Here is a 20,112-nt window from a genome sequence, read left to right on the forward strand (position 1 = left end):
ATGAAGATATAATAGAAAAGTATATGTCTTCTTACTAAATAATAAATAATTTAGCAGCAATTTCCTCATCAGAAACAGAAGGTTGGTGACCTTGACCTTACTCAGTGGCATAAGGTCACTGAATTATGTCATTTAGAATGCTATTCTGATTACATTTTAAAAATGATTATAGATAATGAACCTTACACATCTTTTATCTTTTATTGGAATATCAAAGGACTAATAATTTTTCTTCATAAATATTTTTGTAATAAGGTATTTTAAAGTACCATGTGTAGCAGAGCAAATTTTACACAATATGGTTAGCAAGGAGATAAGTTATTGTTTGTAGAATACTTGGAGTGATTATAATATAAATATAAATCTAGGACTTTAGGCCAAGAATAATGGTACACACCTGTAATCCCAGCAAGTGAGACCCTGTCTCAAAATAAAAAATAAAAATAAAAAGGGCTTAGTAGTAGGTTCAATCTTTAGTATTGCAAAAATCAGTCAATTTACCATCCAATCAATCACTCTAGGACTTTTGCTTCCAACCAAGATGGAATAACAGGTACTATATTTACAATCTCTGCTGAAATAACTATGAACACAAATAAAATATATGAAATAATACTTTTCAGTACATTGGATACAAAGAAACAAAGGACAGTGATCCCCAAAAGATAGAAAACAAACTGAACTGAGCATACTGTTATGAGACTTTCCATAACAGTGTGCTGAACATACTGGAACAGAAAGGAGGAACCAAGGAATTGTGGAATGACTCCTAAGTTGAAGAAACAGAGCTAAAAGTTTGGAGAGATGATCTTCCAGAGATTTTCAAAAAGTATTCCTTCAATATTCTGCAGAGTACTGATCACCACATGCATGCAAGGAAACTTCTGAATATTAAGAAGGGAACCACCCAAAACACTTAGAGGTAACTTAGAGCTCACAGAGGACTAGAAATAACACCTGTACCTACCAGCCAGACTAAAAAACCCATGTTTCAGCAGACATTGGGTAAATTATTCAGAAGTGTCTTGGATCAGTAGTGGGGAAATAGAGAACCCTTGAGTAAATGTTGCTTTTCCTATCTAACAAATCTCAAATGCAAAATCCAAAAGTTTCACACTGTTTCCAAGTACCTCAACTAAAGAGTATTTATAGTAACACAAACATTTCCAGTGTCCAACACAATTAAATCCCAAAACTAAAATTTATAATGTCTTGTATGCAATCAAAAATGTCCAGTCATTCAAAGAAGTGAGAAAATATGACTCACATTGAAGAGAAACAACAATTAATCAAAACCAAGCCAGAACTGATACAGATATTAGAATTTAAGAAGACCTTGAAATAGTTACTATAACTTTATTCCAAAAGTTAAGAAGTTAGAGAAACAATTGAATATCTTATGCAGAGACATGGAAGATATTTTAAAAGTCCAAAAATGGACTTTTTAGATGAGCACCATAGTATCTGAGATAAAAATTACACTGGAAGGGATTAATGACAGATTAGACATTGCAAAAAAAAAAGATTAGTGAACTTGAATGTCTAGCAGTAGAAAACTATCCAAAGGGAAACATAAGCGAGGAAAAAAATTGAGTTCCAAAAAATATTTTAAATGGGCACAATATTGTGAACTGTGGAAAACTTCAGGGTCTAATATACAAATAACTGAACTGCCTTAAGAAGAAAAGGAAATGAAACAAATATATATATACATATATATATATATATATATATATATATATATATATATGTATAACAAATAAGCAAGAATATTTGAGGAAATGGTGTCTGAAACTTTCACAAATTTGATGTGAACTCTACAGCTACAGATCCAAGATGCTCAAGAAACATGAAAGAGACTATACACCAAGGGGCACATAATCATCAACTTATTCATTGAAAAAGTGATAAAGAGGGCTGGGATTGTGGCTCAGTGGTAGAGTGCTTGCCTAGCACGTGTGAGGCACTGGGTTTGATTCTCAGCATCACATAAATAAATAAAAGCATTGAGTCCATCTACAACTAAAAATATTTTTTTAAAAAAGTGATAAAGAGAAAACCTTAAAAACAGCAGGGTGAGGTGGGGAGAGACCTTACATACCGAGGAACAAAAGTAAAGATGACAGATTTTTCATTGTAAACAATGCAAGTGAAAAGACAATGGAATGACATCTTTCACAGTACTGAAAGAGAAAGAAAAAACCGTCAATCTAGAATCTATACCCCACAAAGATATGCTTCAAAAATTAAGACAACAGGCTTTTCCAGAGAAACAAAAGCTAAGAGAACTCATCACTAGCATCCCTGCACTGCAGGCAATGTTAAATGAGGTCCTTCAGGAAGAAGGAAAAGAAATACACGTGTGTGTGCTTGTGTGTGTGTGTGTGTGTATAACTCTTATTATTTAAATCTCTTTAAAACATAATTGACTACTTAAAGAAAAGTTAAAACAATGTAGTGTGGAGATTTTAACATTTGTCCCAGCAAAATGCCTGACAAGAATAGTGCAAAGATCAGAAAGGGAGGAACTATTTTATTTCTTCCTTGTAAGCATTTTAAGATTGCTGTACTCTACATCAAACTATACAGTGTTCTTGAAGGTGGATTGTGATAAAGAAGCATATCATAAATTCTAAAGCAACCAATAAAATAACAAAACATGCCAATAAGAGATAAAATGGAATCATAAAAAAAATTCAGTTAATTCAAAAGACGAGAGTGAGAGGAAAGGGAACAAAAAACATTTGAGACAAATAGAAAACAGAAAATGGCAGGTTTCAATTCAACCAAATCAATAACAGCATTAAATGTAAATGGCCTAAGCACCATGATTAAAGTCAGAGATTGTCAGATCAGATTGTAGGAAAAGCAAGACCTAATTATATGCTACCTACAAGAAGCACTTTAAATATAAAGAGACAAAAAACTAAAAGGATAACAATAGAAAAAGGTATACTGTGCTGATGCTAATCAAACAAATCTGGAATGACTGTATTAATATTAAACAGAGCAAGTTTCAGAGAAAAGAATGTTTCCAGGAATTAAAGAATTAGTTCTTAGTGATAGAGGAATGGATACTTCCAAGAGAAATTAAAATCCTAAATATCTATGCATTGAATAACAGAGTTTCAAGGTGCATAAATCAAAGATAGTAGAATATCAACAACTGAATGACAACCCGAGTTATTGTCAGAGATTTCAATGTCCCTTCTCAATATTTGATAGAACCTGTAGTCAGAAAGTCAGAAAAGAGATAGAAAACTTGAATAACACCCATCATTTGACTTAACCTCATTGACATGTACAGAACAAACCAGCAAACTTCATAATACACATTCTTTTCCAGTGCATATGGAATACCATGTTTTGAGATATAAAACAATTCTTCATAAATCTAAAAAGATTAAAGTCATACAAAGTTTGTTCTCTGACCACAATGGAATCAAAAAAGAGAATTTTTTTAAAAAGGATATCTAGAAATCACCCTAATATTTTAGAAATGAAATAACATATTTATAAGTAACTTATACATAAATAAAAAAGTCAAAATTAAAATTTGGAAGTATTTTGAACTGAGTAAAAATAAAAATACAATATTTCAAAATTTGTGAGATACTGCTAAAGCAGTCTTAGGTAAATTTTGCAGTGTTAAAGCCTGTATTAGAAAAGACAAAAGATGTAAGATCAATGTATTCAGCTTACACATTATGAAACTGGTAAAAAAGAACAAATTAAATCCAAAGTAAGCGGAATAAAGAATATAACAACAAGAATAAAAATCAGTGAAGAAAATTCAGTGGATTCTTCCAAAAAAAAAAAAACTTTTAAGAGGCTAAGAACAAATAAGAAAATTAGGCAAGGTTTTAGGATATAAAATTAATATGCAAAATTCATTTATAGGGGTTGAGAATGTAGCTTAGTGGTAGAGCACTTGCCTAGTATGCTGTAGGCCCTGGTTTGAGCTCCAGCATCACACACACACACACACACACACACATACACACACATCGTTTGTATTTGTATATTAGCAGTGAAAATTTGGCAGTTGAAATTAAAAAGCAATACAATTTATAATGGCATCAGAAATATTAATACTTAAGTATAAATCTGACAGAAGATATGCAATACCTATACAGTACTACAAATCTTTGCTGACAAAGATTAAAGATAACCTAAAGAAAGAGAAATGCTGTGTTCTTGGGCCACTAGATTCAACATTGCTTAGATCACAGCTCTGCCCAAACTGATCAGTAGATTCAGTACAATCCTAGTGAAATCTTATTTTGTAGAAATTGACAAGCTAATTCTAAAATGCATATGAAAATGCAAAGGATCAAAATCACTTTGAAGAAGAACAAATCAAGACACTGATAGAGGCATAAAGATAAACACGAACATATAGATCTGCACATACGTAGACAACTGATTTTCAATGAAGGTGCAAAGGCAATTCAGTAAAGTGTTTTTAAAGTGCTGAAACAATTGGATATTCATATGCAAAAGAAAAAAAGAACCTCAATCCATACCTTGTACCTTATAAAACATTAACTCACAATTATCAAGGATCTAAATGTAAGAACTTAAAAAAAAAAACAAAAAACTAAATTTCCAGCAGAAGCCATAGAAGAAGATCTTTGTGACCCTGGTTTAGGCAAAGATTTTTTTAGATATGACACTAAAAGTCCATAATAAGAAAATAATTGATAAATTGAGCCTTATCAAATGAAAACTTTCGCTGTTTAAAAGACACTATTCAGAGAATGAAAAGACAAGCTAAAGAAGACTGGAGGAAAATATTTACAAATCACATGAAGGAGTTTTATTTAGAATGTATCCTCAAAACTCCATAATAAAAAAAAAATTAAAAATAGGCAAGGAATCTGAATAGACATTTCACTAAAGACACAGAGATGACAAATAAGTGCACGAAAGGTGATCAATATCTTCAGTCATTAGAGAAGACAAATTAAAACCACAGAAGAAATACCTACTACAATGGCCAAAATTACATTCTATTGCATATGGTTTTCCAGTTTTCCCAGCACCATTTGTTGAAGAGGCTCTCTTTTCTACATTGCATATTTTTGGAATCTTTGTCTAGTATGAGAAAATTGTATTTATTTGGGTTTGTGTCCATGTCCTCTATTCTGTACCATTGATCTACCTGTCTATTTTGGTACCAATACCATGCTGTTTTTGTTACTATTGCTTTGTAGTAGAGTTGAAGATCTGGTATTGCAATACCCCCTGCTTCGCTCTTGCTACTGAGGATTGCTTTAGCTATTCTAGGTTTTTTATTCTTCCAGATGAATTTCATAATTGCTTGCTCTATTTCTGCAAGGTACATCATTGGGATTTTAATTGGAATTGCATTGAATCTGTATAGCACTTTAGGTAGTATAGCTATTTTGACAATATTAATTCTGCCTATCCAGGAACATGGGAGATCTTTCCATCTTCTAAGGTTTTCTTTAATTTCTTTCTTTAGTGTTCTGTAGTTCTCATTGTAGAGGTCTTTCACCTCTTTTGTGAGATTGATTCCCAAGTATTTTATTTTTTTCGATGCTATTATGAATGGGGTAGTTTTCCTAATTTCTCTTTCTGAAGATTCATCACTTATGTATAAAAATGCATTGGATTTATGAGCATTGATCTTGTAACCTGCTACTTTACTGAATTCACTTATGAGTTCTAAAAGTTTTCTGGTGGAATTTCCAGGTTCCTCTAAATATATAATCATGTCGTCAGCGAACAGGGATAGTTTGAGTTCTTCTTTTCCTATTCGTATCCCTTTAATTTCTTTGGTTTGTCTAATTGCTCTGGCTAGAGTCTCAAGGACGATGTTGAATAGAAGTGGTGAAAGAGGGCATCCCTGCCTTGTTCCAGTTTTTAGGGGGAATGCTTTCAGTTTTTCACCATTTAGAATGATATTAGCCATGGGCTTAGCATAGATGGCCTTTATAATGTTAAGGAATGTTCCCACTACCCTAATTTTTTCTAGTGTTTTTAGCATGAAGGGATGCTGTATTTTATCGAATGCTTTTTCTGCATCTATTAAAATAATCATGTGATTCTTAACTTTAAGTCTGTTGATATGGTGAATGACATTTATTGATTTCCGAATGTTGAACCAACCTTGCATCCCTGGGATAAAACCCACTTGATCGTGGTGCACTAAACCCCTATCTCTCACCCTACACAAAACTCAACTCAAAATGGATCAAGGACCTCGGAATCAGACCAGAGACCCTGCATCTTATAGAAGAAAAAGTAGGTCCAAATCTTCAACTTGTTGGCTTAGGATCAGACTTCCTTAACAGGACTCCCACAGCACAAGAAATAAAAGCAAGAATCAACAACTGGGATAGATTCAAACTAAAAAGCTTTCTCTCAGCAAAGGAAACTATCAGCAATGTGAAGAGAGAGCCTACAGAGTGGGAGAATATCTTTGCCAACCATACTTCAGATAGAGCGCTAATTTCCAGAATCTATAAAGAACTCAAAAAACTCTACACCAAGAATACAAATAATCCAATCAACAAATGGGCTAAGGAAATGAATAGACACTTCACAGAAGAAGATGTACAAGCAATCAACAGATATATGAAAAAATGTTCAACATCTCTAGTAATAAGGGAAATGCAAATCAAAACTACCCTAAGATTTCATCTCACCCCAATTAGAATGGCGATTATCAAGAACACAAGCAACAATAGGTGTTGGCGAGGATGTGGTGAAAAAGGAACACTCATACATTGCTGGTGGGGTTGCAAATTAGTGCAGCCACTCTGGAAAGCAGTGTGGAGATTCCTCAGAAAACTTGGAATGGAAACACCATTTGACCCAGCTATCCCACTCCTCGGCCTATACCAAAGGACTTAAAATCAGCATACTACAGAGATACAGCCACATCAATGTTCATTGCTGCTTAATTCACCATAGCCAGATTGTGGAACCAACCTAGATACCCTTCAGTTGATGAATGGATAAAGAAACTGTGGCATATATATACAATGGACTATTACTCCGCAATGAAGAATGATAAAATTATGGCATTTACAGGCAAATGGATGAAATTGGAGAATATCATGCTAAGTGAGATAAGCCAATCTCAAAAAACTAAAGGATGAATGATCTCGCTGATAAGCGGATGAGGGCATATAATGGGGGGTGGGAGGGGTTAGCATTAGGTTTAGGGTTAGGTTTAGGGTTAGGGATAAGGAGAGCAGTAAGAATGAAGGAAAGAAGGACTGTATAGAGGGGAAAGAGGGGTGGGGGGGAAAAATAATCAAACATCATTGCCCTATGTAAACGTATGATTACACAAATGGTATGCCTTGACTCTATGTACAAATAGAGAAACAACATCTATCCCATTTGTATACAATAATAAAAAAATAAAAATAAAAAAAATAAAAAAAAAGAATGGCCAAAATTATAAAGGCTGGCCCTACCAAATGTTGGCAAGAATGTGAAAGAACTATAACTCCCATACACTGCTAGGGAGATGTAAAATAGTACAACCACTTTAGAAAACAGTGACAGTTTCTTGGAGAGTTAAAGTTATGTATAACATACAATCCGTCCACTCAGATACTTGCCCACGAGAAAGCACACGTTCATAAAAAGTCTTGTACACTAATGTTCACAACAACTTTATTTGTAATAGACCCAAACTGGAAACAACCCAAATATCCATCGATATTTCAATGGGTAAAAATGTGTGCTCTATACATGGAATAGAACATGAATCAGAAATAAAGGAACAAACTTTTGATATATTCAACATGGGTGAGTGTCAAAATAATTATGCCAAGGATAAGAAGCCAGACATAAAAGAATGCATACTACATGATTCCATTTATATATAATTCTAGAAAATGCAAACTAATATATATGGTCAGAAAGGTGATCCGTGGTTGCCAGAGATGGGGCACTGAGAGGTAGGAGGGAGGACCTATGAAGGGGCTTCGGGAGACAGTGATTGATTTACGTTCACTATCTTGATTGTGATGACAGTTTCACAGTTGTACACGTACATCAAGTTTCACACCATAAATACGTGAAGCTTATTGTTAAAGCTGTTTATTGTGAAAGGTGTTTTTTTTTTTTTTTTTTTTAAATGAGTATGAAGCCAACAGAGAAAGAAGGACTCACTGCCTGGATTCATACTAGTTATAAATATGACTGAGAAACCACATTGTATAAATTAATTATGGATACTGTGTTTTAAGATACCTCAAAGGATTCTTTTTACAGCAAAGACTTTTGTAGAAGTCATCTTCACTTTGAATACATCTTTTCATGACTCCTATTGTGATCCCTGTGTTTCCTTAAAGAGGCGTACGTCAAGTCTGCTGACATAGCGACAGCACAGTTCCACACTGAGAGTCAAGCACCACCTGCATTACACTGGTTGTGCATTTTCTTGAAGTGCAGAAGGCAGATATAATAGCTGTTATGTCTATTCCTCAGGGCTCATGCAGCTTAGATCACTTGTAAAATCATGTATTTGGTGGGGGGTACCGGGAATTGAACTCAGGAGCACTCAGGGGCACTCGACCACTGAGCCACATCCCCAGCCCTATTTTGTACTTTATTTAGAGACAGGGTCTTACTGAGTTGCTTAGCACCTCGCTTTTGCTGAGGCTGGCTTTGAACTCCCAATCCTTCTGCCTTAGCCTCCTGAGCCGCTGGGATTATACTGTGCCCAGCTTAAAATCATGTATTTTGATCAGATATTTACTCTACTTGGCATCTTAGCCAAATTTTAACTTAGAGAACTTACATGTTCTTCATCAAAACAGCATTTCAAATACTTCCTCTTAATACAAATCTCAATTAGTACTTAAATTGGGATTATTTATATGTGAAAATTCTGTTTCAACTTCCTAACAAAATCAAAACTGCAGCTTTTAAAGTACATGTGTGTTTTAATCATGTTAAGTGTTTTTAAAAGATCTGGCTTTGCACCATAGGGTAAAAGGATGCAGTGAGTGAAAAGGTTAAAAGTCAGCCATCCACCTTGACTTTCCAGATGTGCTCCCTGACCTAATTATGCTAACCAAGTTTGAATGTGCTGATTGGCAGTACTGCTTCTTTCTGCCAGGCCCATGAGTTGGACCCAGGAACCATGATGCTCTTTCTCGATTCTCTCTGTGACTCTCTGATAGTGGTGATGACTCAGCCTTTCTTTCTTTCAGGGTGTGAACGGCATGTCTGTGGATGAGAAGCCTGACTCCCCCATGTATGTGTATGAGTCCACAGTCCACTGCACCAACATCCTCCTGGGCCTCAATGACCAGCGGAAAAAGGATATTCTCTGTGACGTGACTCTGATAGTGGAGAGGAAGGAGTTCCGAGCCCACCGGGCTGTGCTGGCCGCGTGCAGTGAATACTTCTGGCAGGCACTGGTTGGACAGACAAAAAATGACTTGGTGGTCAGCTTGCCTGAAGAGGTACAGTAATTTGGTTTATTTGTGTGGTTGTTAAAGGAGGCGGATTGATTATAATTGGCTGAGTAGGAACTAGAAGGTATAACCTGTGCCACATGGATGTCCAAATCGCCCACACGTTAGGTTTATGACAAAGCCAGTTTCTGTTTGATACACTTGAAATCTCAGAGGCATGAATCTGAACAGACATGTTTCTTTAAGGGAAGTGAACCACACCTGGGGCTCAGTCACTTGTAGTTTCTAGTTCACTTAAACTTCAGATTTTGACTAGTTCCACCTAAGTTTGATGCAGTCCTAGATGCGGGATCTGAATCAGTGCTATGATTTCTCTTTCAAATGGCTTAAGGATCACTGAATTGCCCTTGAGAATAAGAGAATGAAAGCATTCACAGGGCCTTCCTTGCTTGGGAAAAAATAAAAGCAACCAGTAATTCTCACCATTAACATAGTGAGATTCTAAGAAGTGTAAACTTGCTTTTCTCACCATTTTTGAAAATACCCTACTCAGGTTTCTTAATTATGTCTGTGAGTACAGTCATATTGGTTCTTTGGAAACACCAGTAGCTGGACCTGCTCTGTCCAGAGATGCCATTCCGCTGGATGGCTTGAGCTCTGGAAACTCAAAGGATGGGCTTCACAATAGCAAACTATAACCCTGGTCACCCTCTGAACTGGGTATACTATTCCTCTTCTTCAATCAGCCTGGCTTCCCTTCATTTTTATGGGACGAAGAGTGATACTGTTCTTAGGCTTTGTATTCAGGCCAGTATCATTCCCTGTATACCACCAGCACAGTGTGCAACTGTAGGGTCACTGACCATCAGCAGTTGTGTCTACTGCACAACTCCCGGTGATACAACTCACATTCTTAGTCTTTGCAAATACATCCCTATTCTTGTACCCTGTACCACAAAGCAGCTCTTCACAGCAATCCTAGGAGAAGCCAAACTCCCCATTACTTGTATGTGTGAGTTGCTGGTGATTACAGCTACCATCAAATCCTAGGGCTCACAAACCCAGATGCTTTCAGAGACCTTACAAATAGTATTAGTGAAAGCAGGTTGTGTATAAAAGAGTGGAAAATGATGGAGTGAGCACCTGCTCCATCAAAAGACATTCAGATCCAACATTTAAAGGGTGGGGAACTGGGGTTGTGGCTCAGTGGTAGAATGCTTGCCTAACATGTGTGAGACACTGGGTTCAATTCAGAGTGCTGCATATAAATAAATAAATAAAATAAAAGTCCATCAACAACTAAAAATAAAAATAAAAAGTAAAAAGATGGGCTGACAATATAGCACAGTGATAGAGCACTTGCCTGACACGGGTGGGGCCCTGAGTTCAATCTCCAGCACTGCAAAAACAAAAAAAGACAAGCAAACAAGATATGGAGGTACAACAGATCCCAGACCCTTGTTAAGCAACACCCGTGGTTATCTGAGGCCAGGAGAGTGGCCAGCTGATAAAAGTGAGAACTGCATAAGCCTTCAGTATGTTCACATTCAAATTCTTTTTATATACTCACTGTAAAATTCTCCATTACCACTCCTCATGCCACGAGTAAGTAGGCAGCTAGAGAGATAGTAGAAACAAAAGGACAGGTCACTTGAAGACAAAGTAACTGGCACCAGGCTAGGGAGCTGAACATCCTGTACCAGGTACCATGGGCAGGCTGGAGAATGGTAGCCACGGCATGATTGGGGATCCTGAGCTGGAGTTACCTCATCTGTACAAGTAGGGCATACTTAACCAGTTAGTGGGGTGCCATGAGCATTAGGAGCAAGAATAAATATAAAAGTTTTCAGCACAGTGCCTGTCCCGTAATAAGCATTTGTCAAATATTAGGCCCTTTCTTACTTACTCCAACTCCAGAGTCTCTGGAACTGTTTGGAAAACTTTGAATTGTCCAAAATTGTCTTGAGGAAGGAGGTGATGCTTACAGATCATTTATTATCTGTTACCTTTTGAGAACCATTTCATTTATATGCTTTTTATTGATCTTGAAAAATATTTAGGTGATATTAAGATATATGTATTAATGAAAGTCATATTTTACATAATTGAGTTTTTCTTCTGTGACTCTGTTGGCCCCACCTGGGGAGACTCCCTGGACATTGTACCCTACACCCAAGTTAGCACTAGGATCCCAATCTAGTCACTGAATCTCTCTGCTAGCTATCTTACCTTTAAGAACCCCTAAAATTCTGAAGTCCTTGAATTATTTATCAAAATACAATACCAGTGCAGTAAGATGAAAAGGAAATCAGGATATCAATACATATGACATAACCTTAAAGTTTCATTTTAGAACAAATCCTTAATAATTGCTTATTTCCATGGCATTGCCTACTCCTACTTAAAATAAGAGGCACCCTAGGTAGACATCCCACAAAAGTCTGTCTGACTTTTTTGGTTGTATCCCAGTTAAATAAGAGTTGACTGTGTGTTGATATTCTTGCTTTCCAGCCCTGTGAAAGGACTGTTGTCCCTGCATCATGTATATCCTCCAAACCATTATGGCATTCTGTTGGCTCCTATTCCTGCAGTCTTGACATTAACCCAGATAGGGATGTGTTGAATTTCTTTCCTTCCTTTCTTCCCTTCCGCTTCCTTCTTTCTTCTCTCCCTCCCCATACACTCTCTCTCCTCCTTTCCTACACGAATCCCTGCTGTCAGTCATCCAGCTCTTAAGTGTCTGAATGCTGGAATGTGCAGACCATCCCCACTGGCATTTTCCTCTGTGGAGCTGTCATTGTTCTGAGGCCTCCTTGGAAGAGTCCTCCTTCTCTGCTCAGCACCTGTCCATGGCCAGTGCACTGGGCATTGTTTTCCTCTGCTGTATGCACACTGAAATGTCCTTGTAGGCTCAGTGAAAATTGTCACGCTTTGCTCTGTGAATAACCACAGAATTTGAATTAAGTGGCAAATAAGCAAACATCCCAAATGGTTAGTTTGGAACTAAATAGCATCTAGTTCCCATGATACAAGAAAAAGCAGTGAAATAGTTAACCTCACATACTCTTACCACTTTATTCTGATCAACTTCTGGCCTGCCCTCACCCATGTTCTCACTTGCCACACCTCAAGACACACCTGCCAGCCAATTCTGTGTCTCAATTTGAGAGTTCTTCCTTGCACTGTGAAACTTCCAAGTGTAAACTGGCACCCTCCTGCTCCCGACTTCATTCAGTTTAGGCCAAACCCAGCTCGTACCGAACTACTGTCCAGTCCTGTACTTTTACCCTGAATCCTCACTGTTGCTGGGAAGCACCAACGAATGTGAAACCACTCACAGTGCCCACCTTCAGCCTCTAAACTGAAAGGGGAGAGATTAAAAATAGAGGCCTCCTTCTAGAAGTCAAGGAATAATTCAGCTGCTTTTATTTTTTATTTTTTCTCCTCTCTCAAATAGATTGAAAGGTAGACCTGAGACTTACAGGATTTAGGTGTTGGCTCCCCACTGAAAATAAACCCAGATTTGTGTCAGCAAATAATAGGAAATCAGCCATTGTACTTAGTACTTCCATTGTATAATACAACAGGTCATTTAAATTTTTAACGAGAAATTGTGTTTTGTGCTAAGAGAGAAGAGAAAGTGGTTGATGTGACAGGCACCTCAAGCCGTTCTCCCCCTGCTCATTAGGATTAAAGATGGCTCATGAGACACATTCTTAGCAAAGGTCATGGACACCATTTCACGATGGATACCAACCATGCCAGAAGTAGCATCACAGTCATAAAGCTCCATCTCGTGGTGTGTGGAATCAAGGTCAGAAATAGGATGTGCTTCCTTAGAAACTGTGCAGCCACAGAAGGTCTGTCTCCAGCCTGCTCTCAGGAGGCTGCTTGACTCCTTCACAGAATGCTTGGGGAAGAGCATTTGTCAGGGGATTCTCTGCCACCTTCTTTGTCTGAGTCCTTTCATTCTCTAGAAAAGAGGAAGGGTGCAGAGGATGGCTATGGGGTGGAAGTAAATATGGCCCTTGAGGTACAAATATATTTCAGACTTTCACACTCTCTCTCTCTCCAGCTTGTGATAAATCTTATTCTTTTCACTACCAAAAAGAGAGAGAAAGAAAGAAAGCTGACCCAGAAGGCTTGGGAAGAAGAGGCCTGTGTTGTCTTCTCCACAGGGTGCAATAAAGAATGTTCCTGCAGCAGTGCTGCCAAGTGCAGATGCCAACAAGATTATGGAATCTTCTTGTCTGGAAGTTTTTAGAGGCTATGAAAGCTGTTAATGTCTCTGGGATGGTTTAGGTCCAGTCTTTTAAGAAAGGAGTAAGAGTTATGATTATCTTCAGACAGTCCTTTCAGTATGTAATGCTACAGAAGCTATTTAATGCTGCAGTACAGTTTGCCCACAGCTTTCTGAGCCCAGTGTGTCTGCAGGGAAAGGTGGAGGTTTTGAAGAAAATAATGGGTGACATCTTTGGGAAGTGGCATGACCATGGGGATAAAGGCAAAGCATTCATCCACCCTGGAGCACAGTCCTTTGACCTCTCCATTCACCACTTAAACAGAACTCTAACGGAGACACCATCATTCTTTACCAGGATAAGACTAAGGAAATTTATAAAAACTGAGAAACATCAGCCATACAGGAATGGGAAAACCATAATCTGGGCCTTGGCACCACCCTCATGTAAAGTCTCTAGCAAACTATTCAGTTTCTTTGGGCTTCTGCTTCCTCACTAATATATTTCTTCATTCATTCAACAGTTTATCAAGGTCCCACCATGTATCAGGAGGTACCATTCTGGGTTCTGGGTGAACCTTATTTACATTCCAATGGAGTGAAGGAGAGAGAGAAATTTAATAAATTCCAAATGTACTCAATTAGATGCCATTGAGGAAAATGAAACAGTAATGGGGGTTAGGAAATGTCAGGATACAGGTGTTGGGATTTTAAAATGGGGGGGGATCAAGAATGGCTTCTTTGCAGGGGTAACTTCTGGGGAGCATAAGAAGGTGAGGGGGCCAGCCACACTGACATCTGGAGAAGGAGGGAGGTAGGCAGAGGAACAACAAAAAAGGGCCCAGATACTGGAGCAATCTTGGCACATCTGACTCAGTAGCAGAGTGAACAAGCAGGGAATGGAAAGAGGTGTGTCTGGGAGGAGATGGGGCTGGACTGTGCACCTTGCCAAACACTTGACCTTTACTTGGAATGAGCTGGGAAGCCACCCAAGGGTTTCACAGGAGAAGATCATTTTGACTGCTGTGTGAAAATGGATTGAAAGAGGGCAAGGGCAGAATCAGGGAAAACATTGAAGAGGGTAAGACAGTAAACAAGGCATAACGTGATGGCCTCAACCAGGGCCATGATAGTGGAGTGGTCATTAGTGTCAGATTCTCGGTGGCATTTTGAAGGTAGAACTTATGGGGTTTTCTTATGGATTGGGTATAAAGTGGGAGAGAAAGAAAGGAAACAGATAGCTCCAAAGATTGGGGCTGAGCTGATAGGAAAATTGGAGTGGCCACTAACTGAGATTGGAAAAGAGTGGGGGGAGCAGGTTTGTGAGGGAAGGGGTGGGGTGGAGCAGAACTGGGAGTTCCATTTCTTATATATTGCATTTGAGACACCTGTCTGGATTTAAGTAAAGAGGTCTAATGCACTGTTGGATGTGTATGACTGGAACTCATGGGTAAAGCCTAGGCTAGAGTTAGGAGATTTTGTTTATATATGTGTTTGTTTTGGTACTAAGAATGAACCCAGAGGCACTTCAGCACTGAGCTACATCCCCAGCCCTTTTTACTTTTTCTTTTGACCCAGGGTCTCACCAAGTTGCTTAGGGCCTCACTAAGTTGTTGAGGCTGGCCTCCAACTTGTGATCCTCCTGCCTCAGCCTTCTGAGATCACAGCCTCCTGGGATTATGATATGTGCCACTGCAGAGTATCAAGGATTTGGAAGTCACAGACTAGAAACAATCACCAATGGAGTTAGTGTACATAGAAATGAAAAGAGGTCTTAGGATTGAGCCTTGGGGCTTTCCAGAAATGAGAGGTCAGGAAGATGAAAAAAAAGTCATCACAGTACACCAGGAAGAAGGAGTCATTACAGCAGGAGGGAAAGCAAGAAAGTGTAGTGTGCAGTAAACCAAGAAAAGGAAGCATTTTGAGCAGAGAATAATCAGCTGTGTCAAATGATTCTGATAGCTAAATGAAGGCTGAAAACTGACGCCCAGCAATGTCAAGGCCATTGCGATTTCGTTGAGCCCCTTTGGGAAGGCAACAGGGACAAAAACCAACTCAATTTTGTTTTAGAGAGAATAGAGAAGAATTGGAGAAAATGAATATAGGCTGGGCTTGAGGCTTCTTGAGTTAAAGTAGAGAATTGAGCCAGTAGCTGGAGGGAAATAGTGTCAAGACATTTCATTTAGCTTTAGTTTTTTGTTTTAAGAAGGAGGAAATTCCAACATATTTGTGCTCTTTGATTATCATTGTTCACCCACACTGTTGTCCTCAATTTGTAATCAGGTACGCCATTTGACTAGATCTACCAATGGCATGTGAAATGAACTCATGTGTCACTTCTGGTCTGAAGCAGTTAGAAGCAGATCTGAGTTCTTCATGTTCTTTCCCATTCTTTGGTGACAAAGAATTCCCAAGATAGTTAAGCTGAAGCCCAGATCCCTGAGTCACTTTTGGAGGAAAGTCAGGAAAGAGAGCCATCTAACTCAAATCAGACTCTGACGTGGTTAAGAAACAAAATTCTACCTTAAGCCATTAACATTTGATGTTTCAGCTGAGCTTGATGACCTGCACCTATAGTCATATAGGAGGCTGAGGTGGGAATATCGCTTGAACAAATAACAAGATCCCATCTCAAAATAAACAAGAATTTGATGTTTTATTTGTTATTACAGTAGAGCCTAACCTATCCTGACTAATACCTGGGCTCATGGGAAAGTTCTGGGAGAGAGAAAACTAGATGATTTAGGAGACAGAAGTCAATTGGTAAATGAATGTCCTTGAGAGCACAAAGGATCTACCCACCAAGCAGATGAACTTCTCAAGGCACATCCTTATCTGAAAAAGGTAGAGTTGGACTGAATGATCCCTGAAGTCCTACCCCATGCTATAGGTTTGTAGTCCTTAACTTTGCCAGGTTTCTATGGAAAAGAAAGATAAGAAATCTTGCTTTCCAAGAAGAGAGAAAAGATGTTTGTATTAAGAGACAAGGGCAAAGGCTGTGGAAATGGGAGGCAAAGTGTTCAGGAAAGGAAAGAACCACAGGACTCCAGAAGAGAAGCTCAGTTGTGTTGTTTATTTTTGTCACTACTCCCCTAAGTTCTCAGAAAATATCTTGCAGGCATTTACAGGAGTTGGAAGTTAAAATTCTTTAGGACCACTGGACTATTTGATAACCTAGAACATAAGCAGATTGCAGAAGATGCAGGTAGATCATGGTTCCCTAACCATTTGGGAAGGTTTTGGAATTTGGAGAAAATTATTTCACATTTAATGACCTCAATTTCAACATGCATGTGCAGGGAGTAATAATACTAACTCCCAGCTTGACTTGCAGGGCTGCTGTTCAGATTAATGAAACGTGATATGTTCAGCTTCTTGGAAGGATGGTGCTATAGAAACAGTAGGTGTTATTATTCCCATAAAAGGAAAGAACAGTCTTCTCTGATGAAATGGCTCTTACCTCAGAATCCTCATTAAAAGCTGTGGTGCAATTTTCCAAGTTGCATTAGTGAGACTTGGCAGCAGATGAAAAAAAAAAAAAAAGGCAAATAAATAAGAAGTCAAAATATTCCAGGTAACTACTTGCTGGCAAGTAAAAAGTTTTCAAGTCCTAGAATCATGCTGATAGCTCTGAAATGCCTCAAGGCAGAACTTATTTATAGTAATACAGAGGTGACTTCCAACCCTGAAATCTGGGCCTCAGTCTCAGATGGGGGTGCAATAAAGCAAAGCCATGAAAGGGGAGCAGATTCTATTGTGACTCCATCTCTGAAGGCTGCAGGAGGATGCTGATACTGAGGGAGGGAAATCTAGGGTGAAAATAGCCACAGCAATAGCTAATTTTAAAACTGAGATGCATAAGCTGTTTTCAAACCTCTTACATTTCTTAAATCCTGAGGCCAGTAAGTCCTATTTAAAGAAACTGATGCAGAAATGCATTCCTCTTTTGGCATAGTAGTAGGAGTTGAGTAGACAAAAACCTAAGACATATCTAAAAATCATTTTAAATGACCTGATTTCAAAGCCAGTTTTAAGGTTTCTTTTCACTAAACCTGTTTATCCCTATTTCATATAAGATGACCACAATAATCAACATTTTATGTGGGTTTATAACAAGGACTTTCACAATAAAGTTGTTTGCATTAAATTTTGTCAAATTAGTTACCAGCATATCTGTGCTTCTTAAAACTCTTCTCTACATATGAACAAAATGTCCCTTACATTTATTTTTTTTCTCTCCTACTATGGAGACTCTTAACTATTTCAATTAAAATTAATAATAGCTTTAAAGACAAAGTTCAGAGCTATAAAGTTCCTCACTTGATCAGTAATCATAACTATTATTTTGTCATATTTAATCATAGGACCCAGGTCTTTAACAGGATACTTAATTAAACTGTTAATTCTTGATAAGAAGTTAAATAGTACTTGGGAAGGTTTTTTTTTTTTTAATTATTTCATTTCTCATTTAGATTAGCTGCCCTACCCCCCACCCAAAAAAAAGTGTGATAAAGAGACAACATGGCTATCAGTCAAGGGTTTTTGGGTCATGCCAGCACGAGCTTGGCCACAGGCCATTGTCCAATTAGCCTGGCTTCATGGTTGCAGAGTAATCACGCCGTAGATGGTTGAGTCACTCATGATGTAGTGGTACTTTACTTGAGCCAGTACTTCTTAGAATAGGTCTCTTGTTCACTGTTATTACCTGTCCTACTTTGCCAATAAAAGTGCAGGACTATTTAGGCTGAAAGCCAAACGGAAGAGAAACATTGATTATGTATCTCATTTCTCTTTGCTTCCTGAAAACTGAGATTGCAATTAAACAGTGAAAGCATGGTGTGTCTTTTAAGTGAGCTACAAGAAAATACAGTTTCCACACCAAAATTCTCAGAGTTGGGATCCAAGAGCTCATTTTTATTCTGTCTTTTCTTTGGCAGCTTTAACATTTGAAACAAATTTGAGGGTAACAATAAAGTTACCTAATAATCTTAATGGATTCACATTCCATTCAAAACTTTGGAATGTCACCAAACTGCTTTAGGTTTCAACTCTATTGTTGGGGTGTTTGTGACATTTCTGGTGGGTGTGCTGTTATAAAAGCAGCCTTTGAAAGAGACCCTACTTATGGTGAGAACACCTGGAATCTTGGTCGGGTATGCTGTAAGCCAGGAAATTGATTCAGGAATTTTTTAATAAAATGGATCATACCCAACAAACCTTAGATTGAAGCTTGATTGTCATTTAAAAAAAAAAAAAAAAAGCTGTTCTGTTCTTAGAAGCATAAAGTAAAATAAAATCTTGTATACTAATTAGTTAATACCTATATATTTATATTCGTATTTGAGTTCCTAACCAAATCACAGACTAGATAAAGGGTTGATTTGTTTTGCTTTAAGAATTGGCGCAATTAAATAATAGCACTTTTGGCTTCCTAATATCTCGGAAGTGTTCTTTCTTCCCATTAACTTGGTGCATAGAGTAAAATTCATCACTTTGCCACAGACTCCTAAAATATGTTGACAGTCTCTCTAACTGACATTGGCACCACCTCCAAACTAGCTGGTGATGCAGTGAGCCTTACTGTCTGTGATGGACTTCCATGTACAGCCTGGCAAAGGCTGTGTGTGAAAAAGTTAATGCATCCAGCACCCTGGGTGGGAGGCAGCCAGGCCTCCAACGTGAGCACATTTTTTGACTGACTGGCAGCAAAAAGAAATACTGGCAGCTGTTCCCAACCAAGCCAAAAATTTGGCCCAGGGGTGAAAAGAAATACTGGTATCTAGCCAATCAGAGATTCCCGAGTTTAGAAGAAAATCAAAAGAAGGATACAGAAGGTCATAGTTGCAGTCCTCCAGCTTATTAAAGTAACCATTTCATTTTATCTTCTTTTTTATAAAAGATAGTATTGAATATCACTGCAGCTCATTTTTCTGATTTTTTTCTAAACCATCATTTTTATTCCGTTGATTCACTTTTTAATCTTTATATGCAAAACCAAAAGACAGTTTATTCTTCCTGAACGTGTGTACAGAATGACATCATTCTCACAGGCAGCCAGAGCCGAGTGGAGCAAGGCGGATCTGTGATCAGTGGCCAAATCTGGTGTGTCAAACCATGTTGAGTAGCATAGATCAGAATGACATGACATGTGTGTGTTTCTTTGAAGATCTTTTCATGGTGGAACATGTGCTTAGCATGCACAAAGTCCTGGGTTCAATCTTCAGAGAAAAAAAAAAAATGTCCGTAGAGGTCTTTCTAATGCTTCAAACTTACCTATCTTGTTTATTATTCTTATCTGATTAATTACTAAAAACAGTAAGGGTAGAGATAACAGAAAAGTTATTAAAAACCCAGGAAAAGGGCCAGGGTCTTGCTGCTGTGTAAAGATGGACACTCTACTACCATGAGAGATGTTTTAATATTTGTATTCTTCTTTCCCGCTGCATGCCTTAGACTATGTGA

At 38.0% G+C, this 20,112-nt stretch overlaps 1 protein-coding gene across 4 annotated transcripts in view; it reads left to right on the forward strand.

Annotated features, from left to right (window-relative positions):
• Positions 1–20,112, forward strand: part of Bach2 (BTB domain and CNC homolog 2) — a 330,747-nt gene that overhangs the window by 245,022 nt on the left and 65,613 nt on the right. For all 4 annotated transcript variants that reach the window (XM_047557940.1, XM_047557939.1, XM_047557941.1 and 1 more), the window contains one exon: positions 9,204–9,458. In XM_047557940.1, coding sequence (XP_047413896.1) covers positions 9,216–9,458 — 243 coding nt within the window. In that variant the 5' untranslated portion in view covers positions 9,204–9,215. The remainder of the gene's footprint in view (positions 1–9,203; positions 9,459–20,112) is intronic.

This window comes from Sciurus carolinensis, chromosome 7 (genome assembly GCF_902686445.1).
Source record: "Sciurus carolinensis chromosome 7, mSciCar1.2, whole genome shotgun sequence".
In the NCBI taxonomy this organism is placed as follows: domain Eukaryota; kingdom Metazoa; phylum Chordata; class Mammalia; order Rodentia; family Sciuridae; genus Sciurus; species Sciurus carolinensis.